Genomic DNA, 27,866 nt, shown 5'->3' on the forward strand with positions numbered 1-27,866 from the left:
AGACCCATACCCGGAAGCGACGGAGAAGATGCATCTCGAAAACGGGTAAGTACTGCTCATATTTTAAAACAAATAGCCGATTCCCCTAGACCAAACGAGCAGGAATCTAAGGGAAAATTTTTTTTTTTAAGAAATGGGTGAACTCCCGCTTTAAGCAATGCTTTTGCCAGAATTTTGTGCTCTCGCCAACCAATATCTCGCTTTTGCCACTCTTGTCTGTATCTTCGCTACCACTCATACCAAACTTTTGGCTTTTGACCTCAACCTGCAACCACTTGTTATCAACCTTTGGCGTGTACCTCAACTGCCGTTTTGCTTGATTCCTACCTGCGATCACTGTTTACTGACCTTTGGCTTGTTTACTGACTACACTTGTGCTTATCCCTACCTGCTATATCTGCTACTGAACCTCCTGGTGGGGTAATCCTGAGGATGGCGACCTGGTACTAACATGCAGAAAATCCATCTCCACCTCCATCCATCTCTATGCATTAAGGTGAAAAAATATCTCGGCATTAGCACCCCCCCCCCTGAGCCCCCGTTTACTTACCTGACCCTTCGAAAGTCCCGCGCCGTGAACGCCCAGGCTTCTCGGCTCATTCATTGGTTGATTGAAAACACCATGCGAGAGTGCTCGCCAGGTTCATCCTTTTCCCCCCACAAATAGCTTTCTTTTGGTGGTATTTGATCACCTCTGCGGTTTTTACTTTTTGCGCTGTAAACAAAAATAGAGCGACAATTTTGAAAAAAATGCAATATTTTTTTACTTTTTGCTATAATATCCCCCAAAAATATATAAAAAAAACATATGTTTCCCTTAGTTTAGACCGATACGTATTCTTCTACCCATTTTTGGTAAAAAAAATCGCAATAAGCGTTTATCGGTTGGTTTGCGCAAAATGTATAGCGTTTACAAAATAGGGGATAGTTTTATTGCATTTTTATAATTTTTTTTTTTTTTTTTTACTACCAATGGCGACGATCAGCGATTTTTTTTTTTTTTTTATTTTTTTATTTTTATTTTTATTTTTATTTTTTTTTTCGTGACTGCGGCATTATGGCGAACACTTTGGACAATTTTGACACATTTTTGGGACCATTGTCATTTTCACAGCAAAAAATGCATTTAAAATGCATTGTTTACTGTGAAAATGACAATTGCAGTTTGGGAGTTAACCCCTTCAGCGCCCCCTTGTGGTTATGTGTGACCTCATGTCTGTTTCTAACTGTAGGGGGGTGTGGCTGTAGGGGTGACGTCATTGATTGTGTATCCCTATAAAGGGGATCACATGATCGATGCCACAGTGAAGAACGGGGAAGCTGTGTTTACACACAGCTCTCCCCGTTCTTCAGCACCGGGGACCAATCGCGGGACTCCAGCGGCGATCAGGTCCCGGAGCTTCGGACAAGGTCGCGGGAGCGCGCCCGCGACCCACAGCTGGGTACTAGCACAGGACGTACCTGTACGTGCATGTGCCCAGCCGTGCCATTCTGCCGACGTAAATGTGCAGGAGGCGGTCCTTAAGTGGTTAAAGGGGTTGTAAAGGTAAAAAAAAAATCCCTAAATAGCCTCGTTTACCTTAGTGCAGTCCTCCTTCACTTACCTCATCCTTCAATTTTGCTTATGTCCTTATTTCTTCTGAGAAATTCTCACTTCCTGGGAGGGTTAGGACGCTATCTACTTTGCAGATAAAGGAGCTGTGTGTTAGTGGGTGTCCTGACACTCCTGCTCACCCCCTCCCCCCTCAAGAGGCTTTCTCCACACCAGGGAGAAAGTGTCGCATTATGGTGTGTAGTTACAGACCGAAGAACAGGAAGTGAGGATTTCTCAGAAGAAATAAGGACATTTAAAAGCAAAATTGAAGGATGAGGTAAGAGGACTGCACGAAGGTAAAGGAAGATATTTAGGGATTTTTTTTTTTTTTTTTTTACCTTTACAACCCCTTAACCACTTCCAGACCTTAGGTGTTTTTCAGATTTGGTGTTTGCAAGACTAAAACAGTTTTTTCTGCTAGAAAATTACTTAAAACCCCCAAACATTATATATATATATATTTTTTTCTAACACCCTAGATAAAATAGTGGTCATTGCAATACTTTTTGTCACAACGTATTTGCGCAGCAGTCTTACAGGCGCACTTTTTTTGGAAAAAATTCACTTTTTTTAATTAAAAAAATAAGACAACAATAAATTTGGCCCAATTTTTTTTATATATTGTGAAAGATAATGTTACGCCGAGTAAAATGATACCCAACATGTCACGCTTAAAAATTGCGCCCGCTCGTGGCATGGCGTCAAACTTTTACCCTTAAAAATCTCGATAGGCGACATTTAAAAAATTCTATAGGTTGAATTATTGCTCTCGCTCTAACGATCGCGGCGATACCTCACTTGTGTGATTTGAACACTGTTTTCGTATGCGTTCGCTTCTGCGCGCGAGCTCGTCGGGACGGAGCGTTTTAAAAAATTTTTTTTTTTGTTTTCTTATTTATTTTTATTTATTTTATTACTTTTTACACTGAAAATAAATAAATAATTTGATCACTTTTATTCCTATTATAAGGAATGTAAACATCCCTTGTAATAGAAAAAAGCATGACAGGTCCTCTTAAATATGAGATCTGGGGTCAAAAAGACCTCAGATCTCATAATTAGACTAAAATGCAAGAAAAAAAAAAATTGAAACTGTCATTTCTTCAAATGACAAAAAAAAAATTTTCTTTAAGAGGCTGGGCGGGACTGACGTTTTGACGTCACTTCCGCCCAGCAGAGCTATGGGGACGGGTGAAGGTGATTTTTTCTTCAGTCTCGTCAGCAGCTGAGCGCACCCGATCTCCTCCGCCGCTACCGACGGCTCCGGTAAGCGGCGGAGAGCGGCGGGAGGGGGGGCCCCTCTCCCGCCACCGATAACGGCGATCTCGCAGGGAATCTGCCGCGAAGACCGCCGTTATCGTGTACAGGACCGCACACACTAAAGATGGATACCTCGGTTGTGGCAGCAGCTGCTGCCGTTACCAAGATATCCATCTTTAAAAAAAGGACGTACATCGTTGTGCGCAGGTCTGGAAGTGGTTAAGGAAAGCAAAATGGAAGGATGAGGTAAGTGAAGGAGGACTGCACTAAGGTAAAGGAAGCTATTTAGGGGGAGAAAAAATTACCTTTACAACCCCTTTAATACAGGCTTGTTGGGAAAAACAATTACAATCTAAGAGACTGATTCTAGCACATGTAAATGATATTCTGCCAAAAAACACATTAGCTAGACACATATGCGTAGAACAAAAGGGAATCCCAGATTGGGTAATTCAAGATTTAAAAAATTGGCCCAAAAGAAGGCGATTTTAAGCACAGTGGATTTCCAGGCTCCATTCCCAAGCACCATGTGTTTTGATTAAAAGATTTTCAAATTCTCAATTTCTTAGTAATTAAGTGGTTTGACCTTTTATGAGAATAATGCAGTCTTTTAGCTGATGAAGCAACATTAATGTAGATGAATAATGAACACATGATTTCCAAACATTTTAGTATAAGTTTATAAAACTATGTATTAATAGGTTATGGGGATTCCTTGGCAGATTATTTAATTTGAATTTTTAATTTTTCAAATTATCGGTTGGAATTGCATAAGAGAAGATTGTTCAAAAGATGAGAGCAATTCATATTATGAAATTGTAAAATATAAGTAGCATTATATATGTTATGTATGTATGTAAGTTTTTAATAAGAGTTTGTATTTTATCCCCCAGTGTAGCAAGAAACAAGGTACTGGGATTATCCTTCATTTTTTTTTAATTGGTCTCTTTTTTTCTTTTTGAGATAATGTACAGGCATAAAACAATAAGGCACAGAGTTCACTGAGAAATGTTGCAGTAGTCAAAGTATTTACAGTGATTGTAAACGATCACCTTGTAAAACAACCCATTCCTTTTAAAATAGAAATGAAAGGCAAAACATTTTTTATAGATATAAAAAATTAAAATGGTATTTATAAAAAAAAAAAAACTTTTTTTATAAGTGATCACATTTCCTCTGTTCTTATCTGCATAAGAGCTGGGGGGGAGGGGGCAGAGAAGCGGCAGCACACTGAGCTTCCCAGTGAATGGTTGTGCAGCATGGGGTAAGTCTGATCATTTAAAGGAGAGCATAGAGTGTTCTCAGAATAGCTAGAGAACTGACCACGGTGTGCTCTCCTGTTTTAATGTGGTCAGTTTTTAATAGGAATGCAAGAAAACTAGCAGGTAATCACCAGGGGCCGGATTCAGAAACAAGATACAACGGCGTATCTCTGAGTCCGGCCGGTCGTATCTATGCGCCTGATTCAGAGAATCCGTTACGCATAGATATCCCTAAGATCCGACTGGTGTAAGTGTCTTAGGCTGCATTTTCACGCTGGCCGCTAGGTGGAGCTTCCGTTTAGTTGCACGAGGAATATGCAAATTAGGTAGTTACGCCGATTTTAGAAACGTACGTCCGGCCGGCGCATTTTTTAACGTCGTTTACGTTAGGCTTTTTTCGGCATATAGTTACCCCTGCTATATAAGGCGTAGCTAATGTTAAGTATGGCCGTCGTTCCCGCGTCGAGTTTTGAAAATTTGACGTCGTTTGCGTAAGTCGTTGGCGAATAGAGCTGGACGTAATTTACGTTCACGTCAAAAGCAATGACGTTTTGCGGCAGGTTTTCGAGCATGCGCACTGGGATTTTTTCACGGACGCCGCATGCGCCGTTCTAAAAAAAAAGGTAAAATACGCAGGGTCAAAGCAAATTTAAATAAAACACGCCCCCAACATTCCCATTTGAATTAGGCGGGCTTACGCCGGCCCACATACGTTATGCCACCGTAACTTAGGGCGCAAGTTCTTTCTGAATACGGAACTTGCGCCCAAAGTTACAGCGGCGTAACGTATCTAAGATACGTTACGCCGGGCGGATAGATACACCAATGTATCTGAATCCGGCCCCAGGTATTTTAGACAAAGATAGCAATACAAAGAGGACAGGAGACTTTCTCATACAAGTACATGGTACAGCAGGCACACATCAGGAATATGAAGTGTTGGGGTAACAAATGCTTTAATATCAGCATTTCAGTACACAATACACACAGTCCAAAATAAAAAGTGAAACCAAAGAAAGGCTATAATCACCCATTTGGATCCAGGATTTTATACAAGAAATATGGCTTATCTTTATATAAGGAAATGCATCTGGTAAAACAGCCCTTAATAAATATAAAAGGGAGGAAAAATTCCGTCATCATTGATGGCAGCCTTCCATAATGACAGGAATAGAGGGCATTAGAAAACAATGCAATGGACACCAGGAAATGTGCCAACATCACTGGCATGCATGTCATGAGGACGTCTTGCGCATGCACTGAAACGTGTGTGATAATCAAAGGATAGGAAAGGCTCTTTAATAGAAGAGTTAGGCCCCATGCACACGAGATGCTGCTAAACTCGAGTTCAGAGGCATTTGGGCATTTTTTTCAACTGCCCCTGAACACATTTAATGTTATCCTATGTGTCCATGCACACAATCACGTTTTTTGGCATTTCAAAGCAGTTGGGTTTAGGGCCGTTTTTCCAAACCCAAAATTTTGGGTTCAGAAGCATTCAGCTTTCGCGTTTGACGCAAATCGCGGCAAAACGCGGTACCGGCGTTTTGCCGCGATTTCGTCTATAGGCGTTTTTAAAGGTGACCTATTTTTTTACATTAGAAATCTCAAAAATGATGGCAAATGATGAAAAACCATAAAAAAAACATAAAAAATGTAATTGCTTGTATTGCATTGTGGACAATCCACAACTTGTGGCAGGTGACGTGGCCAGTGGACAATCCACAACTTGTGGCAGGTGACATGGCCAGGTGACGTGGCAAGTGGACAACCCACAACTTGTGGTAGGTGACGTGGCCAGGTGATGTGGCAGGTGACGTGGTCAGGTCACGTGGCCAGTGGACAATCCACAACTTGTGGCAGGTGACGTGGCCAGTTGACGTGGCAGGTGACGTGGCCAGTGGACAATCCACAACTTGTGGCAGGTGACGTGGCCAGGTGATGTGGCAGGTGACGTGGCCAGGTGACATGGCAAGTGGACAATACTCAACTTGCGGCAGGTGACGTGGCCAGGTGACGTGGCCAGTGGACAATCCACAACTTGTGGCAGGTGGGGTGGCCAGGTGACATGGCAGATGACGTGGCAAGTGGACAATACACAACTTGAGGCAGGTGACGGGGCAAGTGGACAATCCACAACTTGTTGTAGGTGATGTGGCCAGGTGATGTGGCAGGTGACGTGGCCAGTGGACAATCCACAACTTGTGGCAGGTGACGTGGCCAGTTGACGTGGCAGGTGGCGTGGCCAGTGGACAATCCACAACTTGTAGCAGGTGATGTGGCCAGGTGACGTGGCAGGTGACATAGCCAGGTGACATGGCAAGTGGACAATCCACAACTTGTGGCCAGGTGACATGGCAGGTGACGTGGCTAGGTGACGTGGCCAGTGGACAATCCACAACCTGTGGCAGGTGATGTGGCCAGGTGATTTGGCAAGTGCATAATCCACTTGTGGCAGGTGACGTGGCAAGTGGACAATCCACAACTTGTGGCAGGTGTCGTGGTCAGGTGACGTGGCAAGTGGACAATCCACAACTTGTGGCAGGTGACGTGGCCAGTTGATGTGGCAGGTGACGTGGCCAGTGGACAATCCACAACTTGTGGCAGGTGACGTGGCAGATGACGTGGCAAGTGGACAATTCACAACTTGGCAGGTGACGTGGCCAGTTGATGTGGCAGGTGATGTGGCCAGTGGACAATCCACAACTTGTGGCAGGTGACGTGGCCAGGTGACGTGGCCAGGTGACGTGGCCAGGTGACGTGGCCAGGTGACGTGGCCAGGTGACGTGGCAGGTGACATGGCAAGTGGACAATCCACAACTTGTGGCAGGTGACGTGGCCAGGTGACGTGGCCAGTGGACAATCCACAACTTGTGGCAGGTGACGTGGCCAGTTGACGTGGCAGGTGACGTGGCCAGGTGACATGGCAAGTGGACAATTCACAACTTGCGGCAGGTGATGTGGCCAGGTGACGTAGCCAGTGGACAGTCCACAACTTGTGGCAGGTGGGGTGGCCAGGTGACATGGCAGATGACGTGGCAAGTGGACAATACACAACTTGAGGCAGGTGACGTGGCCAGGTGACGTGGCAGATGATGTGGCAGGTGACATAGCCAGGTGACGTGGCCAGTGGACAATCCACAGCTTGTGGCAGGTGGCGTGGCCAGGTGACGTGGCAAGTGGACAATTCACAACTTGGCAGGTGACGTGGCCAGTTGATGTGGCAGGTGATGTGGCCAGTGGCCAATCCACAACTTGTGGCAGGTGACGTGGCCTGGTGACGTGGTAGGTGATGTGGCCAGGTGACGTGGCCAGGTGACATGGCAAGTGGACAATCCACAACTTGTGGCAGGTGACGTGGCCAGGTGACATGGCAGGTGACGTGGCAGGTGGCGTGGACAATCCACAACTTGTGGCAGGTGATGTGGCCAGGTGACGTGGCAGGTGACATAGCCAGGTGACGTGGCCAGTGGACAATCCACAACTTGTGGCAGGTGGCGTGGCCAGGTGACGTGGCAAGTGGACAATTCACAACTTGGCAGGTGACGTGGCCAGTTGATGTGGCAGGTGACGTGGCCAGTGGACAATCCACAACTTGTGGCAGGTGACGTGGCCAGTTGACGTGGCAGGTGGCATGGCCAGTGGACAATCCACAACTTGTGGCCAGGTGACGTGGCCAGGTGACGTGGCCAGGTGACGTGGCCAGGTGACGTGGCCAGGTGACGTGGCCAGGTGACGTGGCCAGGTGACGTGGCCAGGTGACGTGGCAGGTGACATAGCCAGGTGACGTGGCCAGTGGACAATCCACAACTTGTGGCAGGTGGCGTGGCCAGGTGATGTGGAAAGTGGACAATTCACAACTTGGCAGGTGACGTGGCCAGTTGATGTGGCAGGTAATGTGGCCAGTGGACAATCCACAACTTGTGGCAGGTGACGTGGCCAGGTGACGTGGCCAGGTGACGTGGCCAGGTGACGTGTCAGGTGACGTGTCAGGTGACGTGTCAGGTGACGTGGCCAGGTGACGTGGCCAGGTGACGTGGCCAGGTGACGTGTCAGGTGACGTGGCCAGGTGACGTGGCCAGGTGACGTGGCCAGGTGACGTGGCCAGGTGACGTGGCCAGGTGACGTGGCCAGGTGACGTGTCAGGTGACATGGCCAGGTGACGTGGCAAGTGACACGCTAAATACACGTACACTGCTGCTCTCTCAGCTGCTCTGGTCTCACAAAATAGCTGAAATGGTTAAACAATATTGTTTTTTGAGCTTAGGGAGGGTCTTATGATGTTTCTTAACCAAATGCTTATAAATGCAAACGCGGTAAAACGCGGTAAAACGCCGCAAAATTCGCGGCAAAAACTGGCGTTTTAAACGCCGGTTTTTGCGTTTGAAAACTTGTGTTTAGATGAGTTTGCATTTGCTTCTCGTGTGCATGGGGCCTTAGAGAACAGATACATGTATATTATAAAGCTTTATAGAATAGTGAGAGGATTATTTCAACAGAAATAGAGATATCTTTAGTGTTGGATGCACTTTATACATCTTGTCAGTTAACTTTTTTTATTTTTTAATGTCTGTGGTGGACATTATCCCAATACAAATCATTTACTCAACATTTTCTTCTAGATATTGGGCTAACCTGAAGCTCTGGTTCAAGCAGAAAATTAGTAAAGAAGAGTTTGATGTTGAAGCAAGAAGGCTCCTCACACAAGAAAATGGTAGGTGGTGTAGAATGGTCGCTAAAACACATCATCCCTTTTCTTGGGGTATATCCTTACATATGACAGATATATTGTTCATGCTTTGGCTTCAGTTGTATACATTTTGAAACCACTGTGGAGGTTGATTTATCCGGTGGGCACACAACTGTGCTGTGGGGTGACTATAGAGTATTTGGCTTCCTCTAGGGTGGTTGCGCCACATAGGCTATAGAGGCCTGCAACCCCATTAGTGGCATCCTTCCCAAACATCTCTGATGGATTCTTCACACACATGTATGAAGGATGACTAGGCTACTTTGTGGAAATCTGACCTCTCAGCCTGCAATGGCAGTAGGGTTTGTTGTGAAAGGAGAGATCTTCCACTGGACAGCAGAATGTTTAGGAAAATTATATTGTGTGGATACAAAGAAATGGGTCACATCACTGTCCTTTTTTCATAAAATGGCTTTTATACAGTGGGGGCCACACTCTACCCCTACTACACACAACTGAAGTTGCAGAAATCTTTTGGGGGTTGTGTTTTAAAGCTGTGGTCCAGCTGAAATACATTTAAAGTTCTCTAAGGAAAACACTGTGGTTTTTTAGCATGTTTTGTATAACTGGATTATATTTTCAACTCTGAGAAGCAGCTTACTCATCAAACTAATTTATTTTTTTATTTTTTTATTCTTATTATTTTCAGTTCACTCCCACAATGATTTCCTCTTGGCTATTCTTACTCGCTGCCAAATTCTTATTTCCTCTCCTGGTAAGTATTTTTTATTTTTTTTTAATGTGTGTTATATAATCTATATCGGTGATTCTCAACCTTTTTTCAGTCATGTCACCCTTTCCAATTATGGAGAGCCTCGAGGCACCCCATTCTAAAATGTAAAAATGATTCTAATAAATGCAGCAACATCCACCCGTAAGGCACCCAACATTAAAGGAGATTTATTCTTCCAAAGAAAATTAGGGCCAAAACATCTAATCGATTAATCGACAACTAATCGATTAATTTCATAATCGATTACAACTTTCATAATCGATTAATCGGCCAGTAACATAATGGGGTTAAAAAAAATAAAAATTAGCCCTTTATAGTATAAAAAAGGAAATCGCTACTGTAAATGTTACTTTTACTGTCCCACAGTAAAAAAAATGAACCCCTTACAGTAGCGATTATTTGCTCTTTTTGTACTTATTTTTGTAACCCCATTATGTTACTAAACATCTCAGGCCACAGAGTCACACCTCTGTTTTTTGGTGCTTTTTGCAGAAACACACTACAGTTCATTTACATGTTTTCCTATGGGACATGGTCACATCCATGATTTTTTTTCGGCTGCTGCGTATTTGGAAAGGGCAAGGACTTTTTAACGCCAAACGGTGCTATTTTGTTTTTGTTCAATATACTTTAATGGAGAAGCTGCAGAAAAGCATGTAATGTGTTGTTGCGGCAATTTGTGTTTTATAACAAATTGGCCCCCCAAAAAAATTAAAAATGCAAATATTTTTTTTTTTTTTAAGGCCATTATCCGATTAATCGAAACAATACTAATTATGAAAATAATCGTTAGTTGCAGCCCTAAAGAAAATACACTTTTGCACACTGGTATTGGCTAGTATTCCAATGTTTCTCTTCTCTCTGTTTTTCTCCATCACTCAGCTAATGTGACCTTAATGCTAATGGAGAGAGGAAAGGGAGGGTCAAGTAAAGGATGCTATGCAGGTGACTGACATCCTCCTTAACTGCTGATGTCATTGAAAGGTTTCATCCATCTTCCAGCTTGTATACATTTTTTTGGGCAATTTTAAGGCATTTTGCCAAGGCACTCCTAAAGAGACCTCAAGGCACCCTGGTTGAAAAAGGCTGATCTATATTATGAGAGAGAGATGCACTCACCAGCCACTTTATTAGGTACACCTGTTCAATAACTTGGTAACACAAATTGCTAATAAGCTAATCACATGGCAGCAGGGATGGACTGGCCTTCGGGACTACCGAGAGATTCCCGGTGGGCCGATGGCTCAGTGGGCCGGTCGGAGGTCCGCGGCGATCTACCTGTCAATCGCAGACAGCTGGTGCCTGATGGGTAGATCGAGATTTAGCCAGCATGCAGAGTAGTGCAGGAAGCGTGTGTAATAAAGTTCTCTCTCAAGTCACGCTGCGGCTGCTTCCGGCCGCCCCTCCTCTCTTCTTGTCCACCTCCGATGATGTCACAAGCAAATGGGGATGGACGAGAAGAGAGGAGGGGCCGCCGGAATGGGGGGGGGGGAGAGCAGCCGCAGCGTGACTTGAGAGAGAACCTATTACACACGCTTCCCACACTGCTCTGCATGCTGGCTGATGAACAATGTGCCCCGTGTCCTGTGATGGGCCCTGATGTGCACTGTACCCTGATGTGCACTGTACCCTGATGAAGTCTAGGGCCTCATTTTTGTCCCTGTCCAGCTCTGCATGACAGCAACTCCATGCATTTAGGCATCTAGACTTGGTGATGATGACTTGCTGAGATTAAAACTGATCATCAGAATGGTGGAAGAAATGGAATTTAGGTGACTTTGACTGTGGCATGTTTGTTGGTACCAGATGGGCTGGTCTGAGTATTTCAAAAACTGCTGATGTACTGCAATTTCCACACACAACCATCTTTCGGGTTCACAGAAAATGGTCTGAAAAAGAGAAAATATCCTGTAAGTGACAGTCGTGTGGATGAAAATGACTTGTTGATGTCAGAGGTCCGAGGAGAATGGGCAGACTGGTTGGAGATGATATAAAGACAATAGTAATTCTAATAACCACTCATTACAAACAAGGCATGTAGAATACCATATCTGAACCCACAACACATCAAACCTTGACACAGATAGGCTACAGCAGCAGAAGACCACACCAGGTGCCACTCCTGTCAGCTAAGAACAGGAAACTGAGGCTACAGTTCGCGAAGGCTCACCAAAATGGTAGTGTCAGAATTTGGTGTAAACAATATGAAAGCATTGATCCATCCTGCCTTGTATAAACGGTTCAGGCTGGTGGTGTAATGGTGTGGGGGATATTTTCTTGGCACACTTTGGGCCCCTTGGTACCAATTGAGCATCGTTTAAATGTCACGGCCTCCCTGAGTATTGTTGTTGACCATGTCCATCCCTTTATGACTACAGTGTAACCATCTTCTGCAGGATAATGCACCATGTCACAAAGCTCAAATCATCTCACCACAGTTTTTTTGAACATGACAATGAGATCACTGAACTCCAATGGCCTCCACAGTCACCAGATCTCAATACAATAGAGCACCTTTGGGATGTGGTGGAACGGCATATTTACATCATGGATGTGCAGCCGACAAATCTGCAGCAACTGTGTGATGTTATCATGTGAATATGGACAAAAATCTCTGAGGAAGGTTTCCAACACCTTGTTAAATCTATGCCACAAAGAGTTAAGGCAGTTCTTAAGACAAAAGTGGGTTCAACCCGGTACTAACAAGGTATAATTAATAATATAGCACTAGGAATGCACAAATATATACACATTCTTTATAGCAGGGGTCCTCAAACTACGGCCCGCCGAGGACCTTTATCCGGCCCACTGTACACTTGATCGACTTTGATTTAAAGGCATTAAAACGTGCACCAAAGTGTAATTTTACCTAAAGGCTTGAAAATAAATGCTGTTAATATAACCCTGTTCAGTGTTCAAAAGCTACTATGTGCCATTTGAATAAATGAATGCTAGACCGTGCTGGCTCCACCTAGTGTAGTGATAAAATCCAATAATATAATCCTCCGTCTGTGTCTAGATCATATCGGTAACATAAGCTGATACTTGTGCTCGATATGTCAGGAAATTGAATTAACGTATATATTCGAGTATAAGCAGAGTTTTTCAGCACTTTTTTTTTTTTTTTGTGTTTAAAAATGCCCCCTCGGCTTATACTCGAGTCACCTTTTTGCACCTGATCTCCCAAAATTTGGGGACCCGGTTCCTGGCCGGCCATAGGTCCCCTGGACCTCAAACTTGGTACACAAGTACTCTTTCTCTACAAGTGTGCAAATATTGTTGTCTGGGGGACCTACGGCCAGGGAGCACCAATTTATTTTTTTTACCAAAAGCCGGCCAACCCTTCCATAGACTCCCATGTTAAACGTCAGTCTAGTCATGGACACAGTGAGGCATGCAGATGGACACCCTAGGCTTATACTCGAGTCAATATGTTTTCCCAGTTTTTTGTGGTAAAATTGGGCGCCTTGGCTTATATTTGTGTCGGCTTATACTCAAGTATATACGGTAGTTAAATCAATAAATAGTGAAATTGACATATAAAGTGCATACATTGATGGCTAAAAGAACCAAAATTCAATACAGGTGGTGACTTTATCCGACAATCAAAATTTTAAAGTGACATGTTTAAATTTTTTTTGGTGCATAAAGTGATACTAACTGTGCAAAAAAAGTATTTTCCTTAAAAAAAAATGCTGTTTTTCTCTGTGTGCCAGTGGTATCTGTGCATCCACCTCATGGAGGGCTGTGACTACTCCGCACTCACCAGATTAGTTGGACTCCTTTTACCATATAGCAAGACTGTGCTTGTAGGACTTTAAGGGGACCTCTCCCACAGCAAAATCCTTTGGTGCTCTGGTGTTGGTTACCTCCATCTAGGACTATATATAGAGAGAAACTCCTCCATAGTGTAAAAATCCTCAGATTTATTAAATATCGGCATCATGCATGATAAAAATCCATTAACATTGAATGGTCAAGTATACCCCCTATGGACGTCACTAAGAACAAAATCGGCCCTGCACATGTGTAGATAGTGGTCGCTGCCTATAGTATGGTGTGCATTTCACTATGTATTAAATTTTTTTGGATAAGTGCATGTTGATCATGTCAAAGCCCAAATTCAAAGCTGTCCTGCACATACTTTGTGTTATCTTGAACATTTTTAATTAGCCCTAATAGTTCTTACATTGGACTGCAGAATTGGTGCAGGTTCTTGCAGGGTATTTAAAGGGATAAAACATGGAAAAATGTACATATATTGCAGAAATATGCAGTATATGTTTTTTTCCCTGACCCAAACTTTAAATGCAAAGTGATATGGGTACACTGTGTGTGTGTGTGTATAAATTAAACTGAACCTCTCTGGACTACCAAAGTGTTCAATTTAGCATTGTTGGTAAGTAGAGGAACCTGCATAAAATCTGTGCACTGGTCTTATCAGTTTCTGGTTTCAGGCTGGTGAAGACCCTGGATTCGAAGAACAGTCTTGTCTTCACTGCTTTGACAGGAAGCCCCATTTGCCCGCAACATTAAAGGGGTTGTAAAGACAAAAATATTTTCCTCTTAAATTAAAGTCTGACAGTAGCTGATAAAGTAAAAAGTAATGTTTTGCATTATAACTAGTTTGATACCTGTTGTTGAAATCGAGCTGTTTTATTCACCTCCGTCACTCTTGAATCATTATTCTCACTGACTTCCTGGTTTGCGGTGCGCATTCATTCTTGCTACATCATGACCTAATGGGAACTACAGTTCCCATTATGCTTAGCCTCCATGCCTGTGAGGGATAAGAGAGCATCTTCATGCAGGGCTGTAGTCATAGGGAGGAGGTGAGCACATTCTGCTTTCCACCATGCAAAACGGCTCAGATGCTGGTGGAAAGCAAGAAGAGGAGAGACAGGAAATGGCATTTTTAAACCGGGATTACTGTATTTTGGAGATCAAAAGGAAAAACGAGGCAAGTGATATTTAAATGCTCTAGCTTACAGCAACCAATTGATCTAATAAAAAACGATCCTTTAGTGTTCCTTTAAATAATAAAGTTGTTTATTATTAAAAAATAATTTTTCATACTTGCCTGCAATTTGTAGTGGTTTTGCACTACACAGATCAGGTAAGTAGCCCAGAACCTCCTCTCCTCGGCTCGGGTCCCTCACTGGCACTTCTTTCCCCTCCCTCCTGCCAAGTGCCCCCATAGCAAGCAGCAACCTGAGCCGGGCCGCTACTCTGTGTGTTCATTCAGACACTGAGCCATGGCTAGTCTCTCTCTCTCTCTCTCTCTCTCTCTCTCTCTCTCTCTCTCTCTCTCTCTCTCTCTCTCTCTCTCTCTCTCTCTCTCTCTCTCTCTCAAGCTGCACACTGAAGGTTCTATACCTTCATGCCTTCACCTACTCGCAGGTAATTGTGGGAACCCCCCACTGGGGTTTTCGCATGTAGATGCCAGCCATGTGCATTCGTAAGTGTGAATGCTCCCTAAATGTTGTTAATTTTTACAACTTTACTCCTTTTCTGGAGGTGTGGGGAAATCTGCCTTTTTGACTCCAGGAAGCCAGAATTAAATAATACTGGTGTATAGGATTTTTTTTTTTCCAAGCAGCACTCCAGATAGTATAGTGAGTTCGCATAATCGCCTCTTTGGTGCTCTGGAAGGTGACACAGAAAGGTGAAATTCTGAACCAAGAGAGGGTGTAGTCGCCACCCCAGCTATGTAGTGTAGTAGGGGTGAGTGAATCTGGAACAGAATAAAAAATCATTTGACAGCGTTAACATAAAAATACCGTAAGTTGCATCTTTTTTTCCTTTTTAGCCTGGTGTTCCACTGTGATCTAGAAAAGGTCAGATGTGCCCTAATAGAGAAGACTAGGGCTAATACAAGACACGTGGGACACAAAATGACTCTATAACTCACCTTCTTTATTGGAAATAAACTGTTAATGACATACATGTGTAGATGGTGTATATCCGAACTGGTAATGCAACTGGTAATGGTAATGCACTGGTAATGCATTGGATTTACCTCTTTATCATACTTGTCAACATATGTTCTAAGCCTTTGCTCTAATAAGGAGCCATGTGCCATTTTATAAAAATAAGACAAAATGTGGTATTTTCAAATGTTCTTAAAACTTTTGGGTGTGTTTTTTATAGAAGGACCAAGTGCATTAGGAACCGCGGCTAAACCTGGAAAACCAAAGGGCAAGAAAAAGATTCCATCTGTTCGTCAGAAGTTTGATGTAAGTTTCTTTTTGTGCTTTTATAGTGGAATGGAAGCTTTTAAACCACATTACCTTCTTTTTAAAGTTTTTTTTTTTTTTTTTTTACTTTTCATTGTTTAACCACTTAAGCCCCGGACCATTTTTGCGATTCGGCACTGCGTCGCTTTAACAGACAATTGCGCGGTCGTGCGACGTGGCTCCCAAACAAAATTGGCGTCCTTTTTCCCCCACAAGCTTTCTTTTGGTGGTATTTGATCACCTCTGCGGTTTTTATTTTTTGCGCTATAAACAAAAATAGAGCGGCAGTTTAGAAAAAAATTCTATATTTTTTACTTTTTGCTATGATAAATATCCCCCAAAAACATATATAACATTTTTTTCCTCAGTTAAGGCTGATACGTATTCTTCTACCTATTTTTGGTAAAAAAAATCGCAAAAAGCGTTTATCGATTGGTTTGCGCAAAATTTATAGCGTTTACAAAATAGGGCATAGTTTTATTGCATTTTTATAAATTTTTTTTTTTTTTTTTTACTACTATTGGCGGCGATCAGCGATTTTTTTTTTTTCGTGACTGCTACATTATGGCGGACACTTCGGACAATTTTGACACATTTTTGGGACCATTGTCATTTTCACAGCAAAAAATGCATTTAAATTGCGTTGTTTATTGTGAAAATGACAGTTGCAGTTTGGGAGTTAACCACAGGGGGCGCTGTAGGAGTTGGGGTTCACCTAGTGTGTGTTTACAACTGTAGGGGGGTGTGGCTGTAGAACTGACATCATCGATCGAGTCTCCCTTATAAAAAGGATCACTCGATCGATACGCCGCCACAGTGAAGCACGGGGAAGCCGTGTTTACATACGGCTCTCCCCGCTCTTCAGCTCCGTGGAGCGATCGCGACAGAGCGGCTATAAACGAATAGCCGCGCCGTCGTCCCGGATCGCTCCCCGAGGAAATCCGCACGCAGCGGAGGGGGCCCCGATCGGACCCCCCACCCGCTAGAAGGCAAGGACGTATATATACGCCCATCTGCCTGTCCGTGCCATTTTGCGGACGTAAATAGGGGTTAAACCAGCCGGCCTGTTTCAGTAGAATGATGTAATTGTCATTTTAACCATTCTTCACTAACGGCACCACTTTCTTTGTGATCCAACCAGAGAAATGTGGTTCAATTGCTACTACATCAATAACCATTGGCATTCTACAACTTTTCTGCCCACAAGCATTTGCTGTTTGGTGATTCTGCCACTTGCAAAGTGTCAACGATGACAGAATATCCAGTGTATCATCAACTTTGAGCTTCAGTGTATAGATGCTAAGTGTGACTGAAACATCCCAGCACCCAGCTTTGGTGCTTCTATCTGTACACCGCTTCTTCCAGTCTGAACATAGATACCAGATATTATAGCCGCAACATACAAGACTAGCCGACAAATAGCTTGTATGAAACTGGAACCATTTGTTTAACCAACTCGCACAGAATATATACCCTACCATGTCAGATGAGTCTGATTTACATTATTGTATGCAGATGAAATTGTATACAGAAATATAATTTACCATAACTAAACAACAACCAGCATTAAAGAGGAGGCACAATTTCAACAGCAATTTACACTGAGTAATACAAATTGTAAATGATTTCTAAATGCCAACATGTCAGGAAGTTGTGGGAATTTTTCTACACAACACTCATCTTCTTCATAGTGTCTTAGAAATGCCTTGGTTTTGCTTTTATCTGCATGTAGAAATGAAATGGAGCCTTGCTGTGGTGTTGAGTTATGTGCTGTGTTGCCTTTCGGTCTGTATGGGGCAGTCTTTCAAAACTCACTGATACATTTTGTGCTATATGTATTTTGGAAACATTCCAACTTGAGAATGAGATGGGCTATATCGATCTGTTGTCATTTTTTTTTTGTATTATCTGGGTTTTCCAGTTTTTGTAACCATTTAACTCTTTTCCAGCATCGATTCCAGCCCCAAAATCCTTTGGCTGGAGCTCAGCAGTTTGTCAGCCGAGATCCTCAAGAAGATGATGAGCTAAAGCTATGTTCCCACACAATGACATTGCCCACTCGAGGACAACTGGAGGGAAGAATGATCGTTACAGCATATGAACATGGACTGGACAATGTAACAGAGGAAGCAGTAACCATTGTCATCCATGCATTAGAGGCAAGTATTACAGCTGTATTCTTTAAATATTTAACTTGGAAAGCGGAACAGTTGTGATGTGTTTTATTGTAACGCATTGCAGTTGTGTGACTATTCCTGCGTTTGTGCGGTCGTAACATTTTTGTACCAGGACAGAACAAACCTCTGGAGCTGGGCTTTTATTTTAACTTTCTTGTGTCATTATGATAAGCACAGCTTGAACAGCAGTACAAAATACAAGTCTAAAATCCTTGCAGTAATTATGGTAATACTTTTCCAGATTCACATTTAGTTTGTATAGACTCATTAGTTTGATTACCAATAAAATCAGAAAACAAAAGATTCAATTGGTAATCTAGTCTGTCTTGAATCTTTATTTTTTAGATCAGTCCAGGCACCGCGTCCTACCGACTCTGGGATTCTGGATACACCAGGTGTCTGGACTGATGGCCGTCTCGGCCTCTCGGTGTGAGAGGCTGAGATGGCCGCTCCACTCCCCTCTCCAGCTCAGTGCTCCAATAAGCATGGAGGAGAAGAGCTGCTGTCTGACAGGCAGCAGCTCTCCGCTCAGAGAGCCGAGAGAACCGAGCCATCGACGGTGTTCGATGGCCTGGTTCTCACTGCAGGGGCGGCAGGGGACAGATGCAGCATTGGTCTGATGCTGCACCCACCTAGGTAAGTATGTTTATGAGGGGAAAAAAATTCACAATATTTATTTTTAAAGTGGTTGTAAACCCCATTCATGAAATCTGACCTGGGCACATATATCTGTAGTGGTTACTTATCTCTCTCCAAAGCTCTGAGTCTTGTGTCTTTCTGCTGCTCCGTTCTTTTGTTATCAGCATGATACCTTCTGACAAGTTCCCTGACACACTAGATTAAAGCAGCTGGAAATTTGTGTCGGGGCGGGAGCTTGGAGATGATAAGCAGAGAGCTTGTCTATTTACAGTACAGCTCTGCAAGTTTTTTCATTCCTCTGCCTATGTGGAGGGGGCTTTCCTCCAATCAGCTCTCACACAATGAATGCCCAGAATCCACACCCACTGCTGAAACAGGAATAAAGATTTGTAACACAATGTGCACTTTGTAAAGAATGTAGAAGGAGACTGCAGGTATACAAGTGAAACTTATGTAGGGAGATTTGTTATAGCCATGTGTATTATTCTGAGGCTGTTCTCTTCACTGGGTATAGGAGAGGGTTTACAATAGCAGGCACTGCAGTACAATATAAGATCCACTTAAACTGTCTGCCTTCCCCCCGCCTCTCCTTAAAAATCATCTGATCCTTACCCCAGCGGCTGAGGAATGGATCAATACCTTCCTCTGTACTATGTTCTTTTGGGCTGCATTAAAACTTAATAAAGTATATATCATCTGATGGTAGGTGTAAAAGGTACCTGTAATGAAAAATGTTGATTTATACTTGCCTTACCCCTGTCTCCATAATGCTGGGTATGATATATAATTTACTAACGCGCTGATATGAATATTCAATCGTGGTAATTAACCACTTAAGCCCGCCGCACGACTATATACGTCCTTTTTTTTGCAGCTGCTGCCACAACCGACCTATCCATCTCTTCAGGCGGCGGTGCTGTAAACAATAATGGTGGTCTCCGCGGCGGATTCGTCAGTAGCGGCGGAGGCGATCGGGTCCTTCTCCCTCTGTGGCATGGATACGAGTGAGGGCAAGATGGCCCCCACCTGTCTCCATACCATAGCAGGGCGGAAGCGACGTCAAAACTTCACTTCTGCCCATATGTCTTAAAGGCACATTTTTTTTGTTGTCATTTTTTTCAAATGACAACTTTTATTTATTTATTTTGCATTTTAGTGTAAATATGAGATCTGAGGTCTTTTTGACCCCAGATCTCATATTTAAGAGGACCTGTCATGCTTTTTTCAATTACAAGGAATGTTTTTTATTTATTTTTAAAACCGTGTAAAAATAAATAAAATCAAGTACAATAAATAATTGTTTTTTTTTAAAGCGCCCCGTCCCAACGAGCTTGCGCGCAGAAGCGAACACATACGTGAGTAGTGCCCGCATATCAAAACGGTGTTTAAACCACACGTGAGGTATCGCCGTAATCGTTGGAGCGAGAGCAATAATTCTAGCCCTAGACCTCCTCTGTAACTCAAAAAATGCAACCTGTAAAAAAAATGTAAACGTCGCCTATGGAGATTTTTATGGGTAAAAGTTTGCCTCCATTCCACGAGCAGGCGCAATTTTGAAACGTGACATGTTGGGTATCAATTTACTCGGCGTAACATTATCTTTCACACAATAAAATAAAAAATTGGGCTAAGTTGTCTTATTTTTTATAATTAAAAAAAATTAATTTTTTCCAAAAAAAGTGCGCTTGTAAGACCACTGCGCAAATACGGTGTGACAAAAAGTATTGCAATGACCGCCATTTTAGAAAAAATATATATATAATGTTTGGGGGTTCTAAGTGATTTTCTAGCAAAAAAAATAAATAGTTTTTAATGTGTAAACACGGATTCTGAAAAACAGGCTCGGGGCTTAGGTGGTTAATTAAAGATAAATAAATGATAAAAGCTGCAACCATTAAAAAGTGTTCTGACATCGTGAAAAATGTGTGATAAAATATGCAATGGTGCACTACAATCATCCTCTTTCTAAACACAGGATAAAATAAATGAAAGAGTATAAAAATATGTGATAAAATATCAATGTGCAAAATAATTAACTAGTGAATGTACTATCCCAGTGAAACGTATACAAAATTCCATAAAGTTATAAAATATGTCCACCAATCAGTTAGCCTGTTAAATGTTGGTTCTCAGATGATATTAATCAAATAGATAATCTTGCTAGCAAACATTTCATTCGCCAGTGTTCCTGTTGTTTTTTTCTTTTAGACTTTTCCTCTGAATATCCTCATGCGTGTTGTTTCTCATACAAAACAAAAGAAATGTATCATTGCGCAGTGACAAAAACGGACATTAAGGTCTGCGGTGCATGTAGATCCACTCACATTTAAACAGATTGATCAACGCGTATTGTGAAACTTCAGGCACAGGTCGCGTGATTCCTCCTCACTCCGCATCCAGTGTAATCAAACACAATAGATGTCGTCACTCGGCTCCTCTCGACGCGTTGTGCCACATGTCACATGACTTTTTCAAGGGTAGCCATGTGACAGACGAGCTCCGTATTTATGCTCAAAGACAAACGTGCCGGTTGCCATAGTAACATCGGGGATCATTGGATGATCATGCTGTTCATAACGCTCTGATAATTACTTCATTTATTTGATACAATTACAATTAAATAATATTTAAAAGGATATTAAAACATAATATGACAACATTAAAAACTAGATATGAAAGTATTTTGGTCTCCAAGTACTCCCATCAGTGGGTCACCATTAGGCCCCTTGCACACTGGGGCGTTTTTCATGCGGTACAGCGCTAAAAATAGCGCTGCTATACCGCATGAAAAATCATGCCCTGTAGTGTTCAATGTGAAAGCCTGAAGGCTTTCACATTGAAGCGGTGCGCTAGCAGGAGCGCACCAAAAGTCCTGCTAGCCGCATCTTTACCGCGGTATAGGAGCGGTGTGTTCACCGCTCCTATACCGTGCCTTCCCATTGAAATCAATGGGAGAGCGCGGTAATACCGCCCGCAACGCGGGCGGTATTAACCCTTTTTCGGCCGCTAGCGGGGATTAAAACCTCACCGCTAGCGCCCGAATATCGCGGTAAATACGACGGTATAGCCGCGTTACAAATAGCACGGCTATACCGCCACCGCGGCTGCACGCCTCAGTGTGAAAGCAGCCTTAGGGCTGCAACTAACGATTATTTTCAAAATCGATTAGTTGGCCGATTTATTGTTTCGATTAATCGTATAATAGCCTTAAAAAAAAAAATATTAAAATGTTTAAATTTTTTGGGGCCAATTTGTTGTTGGGCAGATTACAAAACACAAATTGCGGCAAAAACACATTACATGCTTTTCTGCAGCTTCTCCATTGAAGTATATTAAACCAAAAAAAACAAAATGGCACCGTTTTGCTTTAAAAAGTCCTTGCCCTTTCCAAATACGCAGCAGCTGAAAAAAAATCATGGATGTGAACGTGTCCCATAGGAAAACATGTAAATGAACTGTAGGGTGTTTCTGCAAAAAGCACCAAAAAACAGAGGTGTGACCCCAGGCCTGAGATGTTTAGTAACATAATGGAGTTAAAAAAAACAAAAAGTACAAAAAGAGCAAATAATCGCTACTGTAAGGGGTTCATTTTTTTTTACTGTGGGACAGTGAAAGTAGCGACTGCTTTTTTGTACTATAAAGGGCTAATTTTTGTTGTTTTAACCCCATTATGTTACTGGCCGATTAATCGATTATGAAAATTGTAATCGATTCCTTTCATAATCGATTAGTTGTCGATTAATCGATTAGTTGTTTCAGTCCTAGTCACCATTGATATTGCACAGATCATAAAACATTTAATGGGGATAACCCTGCGGTGTTTAGGCTCCATCTAGTGGTCTCCTGATGAAATAGCCCTTATGAAGTGATTATTCAATACCTTAGTTTATGGGGAATAAATAAAATGTGTGTTTATAAATGCTATAAAATGTATACAAAAATTAAGAATCCGAAATAAAACAATTGCGATCAAAATCAATGTTCAAGCCCATGGGTGAGAGGGTGCACATTTCAAAAATCCATCTGGATTAGTTTTTGCTAATTTCTCTTACTTTGTCACTTCCTCTCCAATGTGGCTTGTACTTGTCAATGGCCCAAAATTTGAGACATGAGGGGTCTTGATTGTGACATAATGCATTGAGATACATTATGTTTGGGAAATCCATTCTTGCGCAGACTGGGAATTGAGGCCTCGGCTTTGCGGCCTTCTGGAGCTTGACGTTTACATTGGGCAACTGGCGCCCTCTTGTGGTGGCTGTGACAAGCGGTCACTAGGGACACTGAATGTTTCCCATGCCTGTTTTCACAGCCCACCCATCTCCTTCCCAAGAGAAGAGGTTTAAGTTGTTGCGGGCGTCATCTAGCGCCCTTTGCTTAGTGGTGAGTGGACAGGGAGTGTGGGGCAGCAAGTTGGAACGGCCTCTGTACCATTTACATCCCCACAAAAGATGGAAACATTTTTTTATATAAAAATAAAAAAATAATCCCTTTTCATTGAAACAAATGTTTTTTTTATTTTTTTATTTTTATTTTTTCATTCCCCCCCCTTCCATTCCACAGCTGAAGGCCCCTTTTACACAGGCAAACCAATCGGGTCTGCCTGTCAGTTTTTCAGGCAGACACGATCGATCCTCTATGGAGCGGCAGATGTCAGCGGAGGCGCCCATGTGAAAAAGGGACCTAAGTCGGCATGAGTTACTGGATCTCCTATCGCCCCCACCTTGCTGCACTAGTGAGCTGCTGCCCATCACACAAAGTACACATGGGCCAAATGTTGGGCAACATCGGCCGGCTCAATAAAAACTGTTCGCCATTTGGCCTGTCTGTATGGCAGCTGGTCCCAATGAAGCCGGCTGTTCAGCTGGCTTCTGTCTATTGAGCATTCTGGAAAATCGGCATCCGAAAAACTGGCTCACAACTTTTTTAGTTGGCTCCTAGATTTCAAGCAAATTTGTCAAGCCCTGCTTTATGAAATCCTCATTATAGCCCTTATGAATGAACTTATCTCCTAACACGCGGCTTCACCCGGAACTAACCGTGTGTACCAAGCTTAAGTTTCAGAGGAATAATGTGCCTTAGTTCACATAGCTCTAGACTTTCAATGGCTGACTCTTTTTTTGGGGGGAAAATAATTAATGTTTTTATCTCTCTTCAGAAACATCTAAAAGATCTGTTGATGTCGGTAGTATCACGTAGACAAGCCTATCGCCTCAAAGACGGACACTTCAGATATGCTTTTGGCTGCAACATTAATCCTCAACCCTACCTTAGGAACAGTGTGGCAACCTACAATCAACTTGCTGAATGGTGAGTGCAGAAATTTCATCTAAATAATTTCATTTTATAACTCCAAATGTTAATTTTGCCAGTGAAAAAAAAAAAGGGGAACATGAACTTCCTGTAAAATCTCATTTACTTTAAACAGAGAACAAAGAGAAATGCTGTACAAAGCCTACCAGTGCTAACATAATCTAAATGCTAAGTGCCCGGCCTCTTGCGTGGATTCAGTACTTTGGGTTGCTGACCTTAACCACTTGCCCACCAGGTAAATTCTGGCACTTCTCTCCTTCATGTGAAAATCACAATTTTTTTGCTAGAAAATTAATCAGAACCCCCAAACATTATATATTTTTTTTTAGCAGACATCCTAGGGAATAAAATGGCAGTCATTGCAATACTTTTTGTCACACCGTATTTGCGCAGCGGTCTTACAAGCGCACTTTTTTTGGATTAAAATCACTTTTTTGAATTAAAAAATAAGACAACAATACATTTTGCCCAATTTTTTTATATATTGTGAAAGATAATGTTACGCCGAGTAAAATGATACCCAACATGTCACGCTTAAAAATTGCGCCCGCTCGTGGCATGGCGTCAAACTTTTACCCTTAAAAATCTCGATAGGCGACGTTTAAAAAATTCTACAGGTTGCATTTTTTGAGTTGCAGAGTAGGTCTAGGGCTAGAATTATTGCTCTCACTCTAACGATCGCGGCGATACCTCACTTGTGTGGTTTGAATACCGTTTTCATATGCGGGCGCTACTCGCGTATGCGTTTGCTTCTGCGCGCGAGCTCGTCGGGACGGGGCGCCTTAAAAATTTTTTTGGGGGTTTTCTTATTTATTTTAATTTAGTTTTATAATTTTTTACACTGAAAAAAAAAAAAAAAATAAATTGATCACTTTTATTCCTATTACAAGGAATGTAAACATCCCTTGTAATAGAAAAAAGCATGACAGGTCCTCTTAAATATGAGATCTGGGGTCAAAAAGACCTCAGATCTCATAATTAGACTTAAATGCAAAAAAAAAAAAAAAAAAAAAAAAAGCAATGTCATTTTTTAAAATGACAAAAAAAAAAATGTTTCTTTAAGAGGCTGGGCGGGACTGACGTTTTGACGTCACTTCCGCCCAGCAGAGCTATGAGGACGGGTGAAGGAGATTTCTCCTTCAGTCCCGTCCCCGCTCAGCTGCCGGACACATCCGATCCCCCTCCGCCGCTACCGACGGCTCCGGTAAGCGGCGGAGGGCGCGGGAGAGCGGCGGGAGGGGGGGGGCCCCCTCTCCCGCCACCGATAACGGCGATCTCGCGGCGAATCCGCCGCGGAGACCGCCGTTATCGTGTACACCACCGCCCCCTGAAAAGATGAATGTCTCGGTTGTGGCAGCAGCTGCTGCCGTTATCGAGATATTCAACTTTAAAAAGGAGGACGTCTTTTTGACATGGGGCGGTGGTCAAGAGGTTAAACAAGTATGCAGATTAGGAGTTCAACTTTACTTCAAAACTAACCTTAGAAAGTAGTATTTTACTGAAAGGGTAGTTGATGCATGGAATAAACTTCCAGCAGAGGTAGCGAGATTGTCAACAGTAAATGGCTTCAAACATGTTTGGGAAAAACCTAGATCTATACTTGGACAAAAAAGATAAAGGAAAAACAAAACAAAACCCCAACATAATACAAAACATGTATTAAAAATAAATAAAAATGGGCAGACTTGATGGACTACTCTGTCTTTTTTCTGCTGTCACTTTCCTATGTTTCTACTTGCTACATGATTGTAGCCGATCAGTCATTTAAAAATTTAGACTAGAAACAGCCAGACGTCGGTAAATAATGTAGGCATGCTCATGCCTTTCAATCTAAGAGGGTGGGGGTGGAATAGAGAATTTCTATTAAAATGTCTCATTTTAAAGCATATGTAAACCCAGATACAAAATGTAATCTATAACAACCTACCTGTCCTTAGATGTGGCTGCTTTTAGTTTTCTGTTTTCAGGTGTTTCTCTTTTATTTCCCCATAAGTTCTGGCTAGTAACACACTTCCTGTCTTAGGGTGACTCCTCTACAGTATCTATGGAGGAGCAACAGAGACGCCCTTCGACACCAGCGTTGTCTGGACACCATGGTGTCGTCTGATGAACTAGTAGATTTAGATGTACTTTACACAAGTGACTAATAAATTAAAGTAAAATTCCAGTTAACACATTTTAAACAGTTAAAGCAACATTTTTTTTTTTCCTTTAGTTTAGTTTTTATAAAAAAAAATGCTGACCATGGCAAGCACTCCTGCCATTGTTAAATGCTTTGGCTCAACACTCTAACATTAGAGGTAGTTAAAGGGGTTGTAAAGGTTTGTTTTTTGTTTTCTAAATAGGTTGCTTTAAGCTAGTCATTGTTGGTTCACTTACCTTTTCCTTCGATTTCCCTTCTAAATGTTTTTCTTCTTTGTCTGAATTTCTCACTTCCTGTTTCTCCTCAGTAAGCTTTCCACCATAATCCGGGTGGTGTTTAGTCAGCCAGAACAGCTTACTGAACAGCTTACTGAGGAGGAACAGGAAGTGAGAAGTTCAGACAAAGAAAACAAAGAAAAAAAACATTTAGAAGGGAAATCGAAGTAAAAGGTAAGTGAACCAACAATGCACTAGCTTATAGGAACCTATTTAGAAAACAAAAAACGAACCTAAGGATAGGTAGGTTATTGTTAAGTTACTTACTTTGTCATTTTTCTCCAGTTACTCTCGCACTGAGGCACTTCTAAACTGTCAGTAACGTTTCGGGCACTTTTCAGTTGCTTTTGAAGAGCTTTTGAGTCTTTGTTTTTTTTATAGCTCTCCAAACATGTTGCTTGCAGGAGTTTTTTCACCTCCCCGCCAGTGCACCGCCCCAGTGTGGAAAGCATCCATTGATTTTGATGGGAAGCAGTTTTTGTGAGTTTTTTTTTGCTTAAACGCCTCTGTGTAAAAGGGGTCTGCCAAGATTTATTGGCCTTATTTTTGCTGAACATCTTTGTTTGGTGTTTCCATTTTTGTCCACTAGGTGGTATGCGAATACCTACTTAGATAAACGTATATAAAAAAAAAAAATGCAGTGTACTATATAAAACCAAAAAAACTACAATTATACACCTTTTTATTTTTTTATTTTTTTTAATTGTTGCATCCCATCATAAATACATTTTTGTTTTCCCCCCTGCTTGCATAATGGATAATATATTGGGAAGGGGGGATCTGATGACCTTGAGTGTCCAGACACTGGAAAGGACAGCAGTACCAGTCACAAAGAACTAAGTAAGGAATTTAGTTAGGGCATCTTGGCGTTTCTGCGACCTGTGCTGTAATATGCAAACAAGCCAGACAATACTGAAATATCAGATTTGGGAGAACTGTAACAATGCAAACACAACTAAATGAATGGCCAGTACAACCGCAAGATTTATTTTCATCAATTAAAGTAAGTTGTTGATTTTCCGCATCAATCGGGTAGGGTGGTAACGTCAACAGGTAGAACCAGTAAGGGGTGCGGGGTCACTCTCCCTGCAGACTTCAGAGGGGGAGTTCTGTTTAAACAGAGTGGCAAATCCTAACCTTGGTTAAAAAAAAAAAAAAAAAGGCAAGCTACCCATTTTGAATCTATATATAAACATGCCGCAACTACCATCAGTCTGAGCAGAGGTAGACTTGCATTAAATGAGGGGAACGGTAAAGCACAGTAAAAGCTGGAAGCAGAGCCTGCATATATGGGTACACATGGTGGCCCACATGTACATGTATATTATAATTCTACTTCACAACAAAACCTCATGTGAAAAATTCCCTGCTTACCTGTTGGGGGTCGGAAGAGCTTTAAAGACTCTGCAATACCGTAACTCCTCATTGTCTATTTTTTCATCTCGCTAGAATGTAAGGTTGCATGTAAAGGCATGTGTACTTTTTTA

At 42.2% G+C, this 27,866-nt stretch overlaps 1 protein-coding gene across 2 annotated transcripts in view; it reads left to right on the top strand.

The window, feature by feature from the left end:
* The window catches only part of TADA1 (transcriptional adaptor 1), a 65,286-nt gene that overhangs the window by 6,707 nt on the left and 30,713 nt on the right, over window positions 1-27,866 (top strand). For both annotated transcript variants that reach the window (XM_040360113.1, XM_040360114.1), the window contains exons 2-6: window positions 8,739-8,830; window positions 9,516-9,581; window positions 15,750-15,835; window positions 17,785-17,994; window positions 23,807-23,958. In XM_040360113.1, coding sequence (XP_040216047.1) covers window positions 8,739-8,830; window positions 9,516-9,581; window positions 15,750-15,835; window positions 17,785-17,994; window positions 23,807-23,958 — 606 coding nt within the window. The remainder of the gene's footprint in view (window positions 1-8,738; window positions 8,831-9,515; window positions 9,582-15,749; window positions 15,836-17,784; window positions 17,995-23,806; window positions 23,959-27,866) is intronic.

This window comes from Rana temporaria, chromosome 7 (assembly GCF_905171775.1).
Source record: "Rana temporaria chromosome 7, aRanTem1.1, whole genome shotgun sequence".
Taxonomy (NCBI): domain Eukaryota; kingdom Metazoa; phylum Chordata; class Amphibia; order Anura; family Ranidae; genus Rana; species Rana temporaria.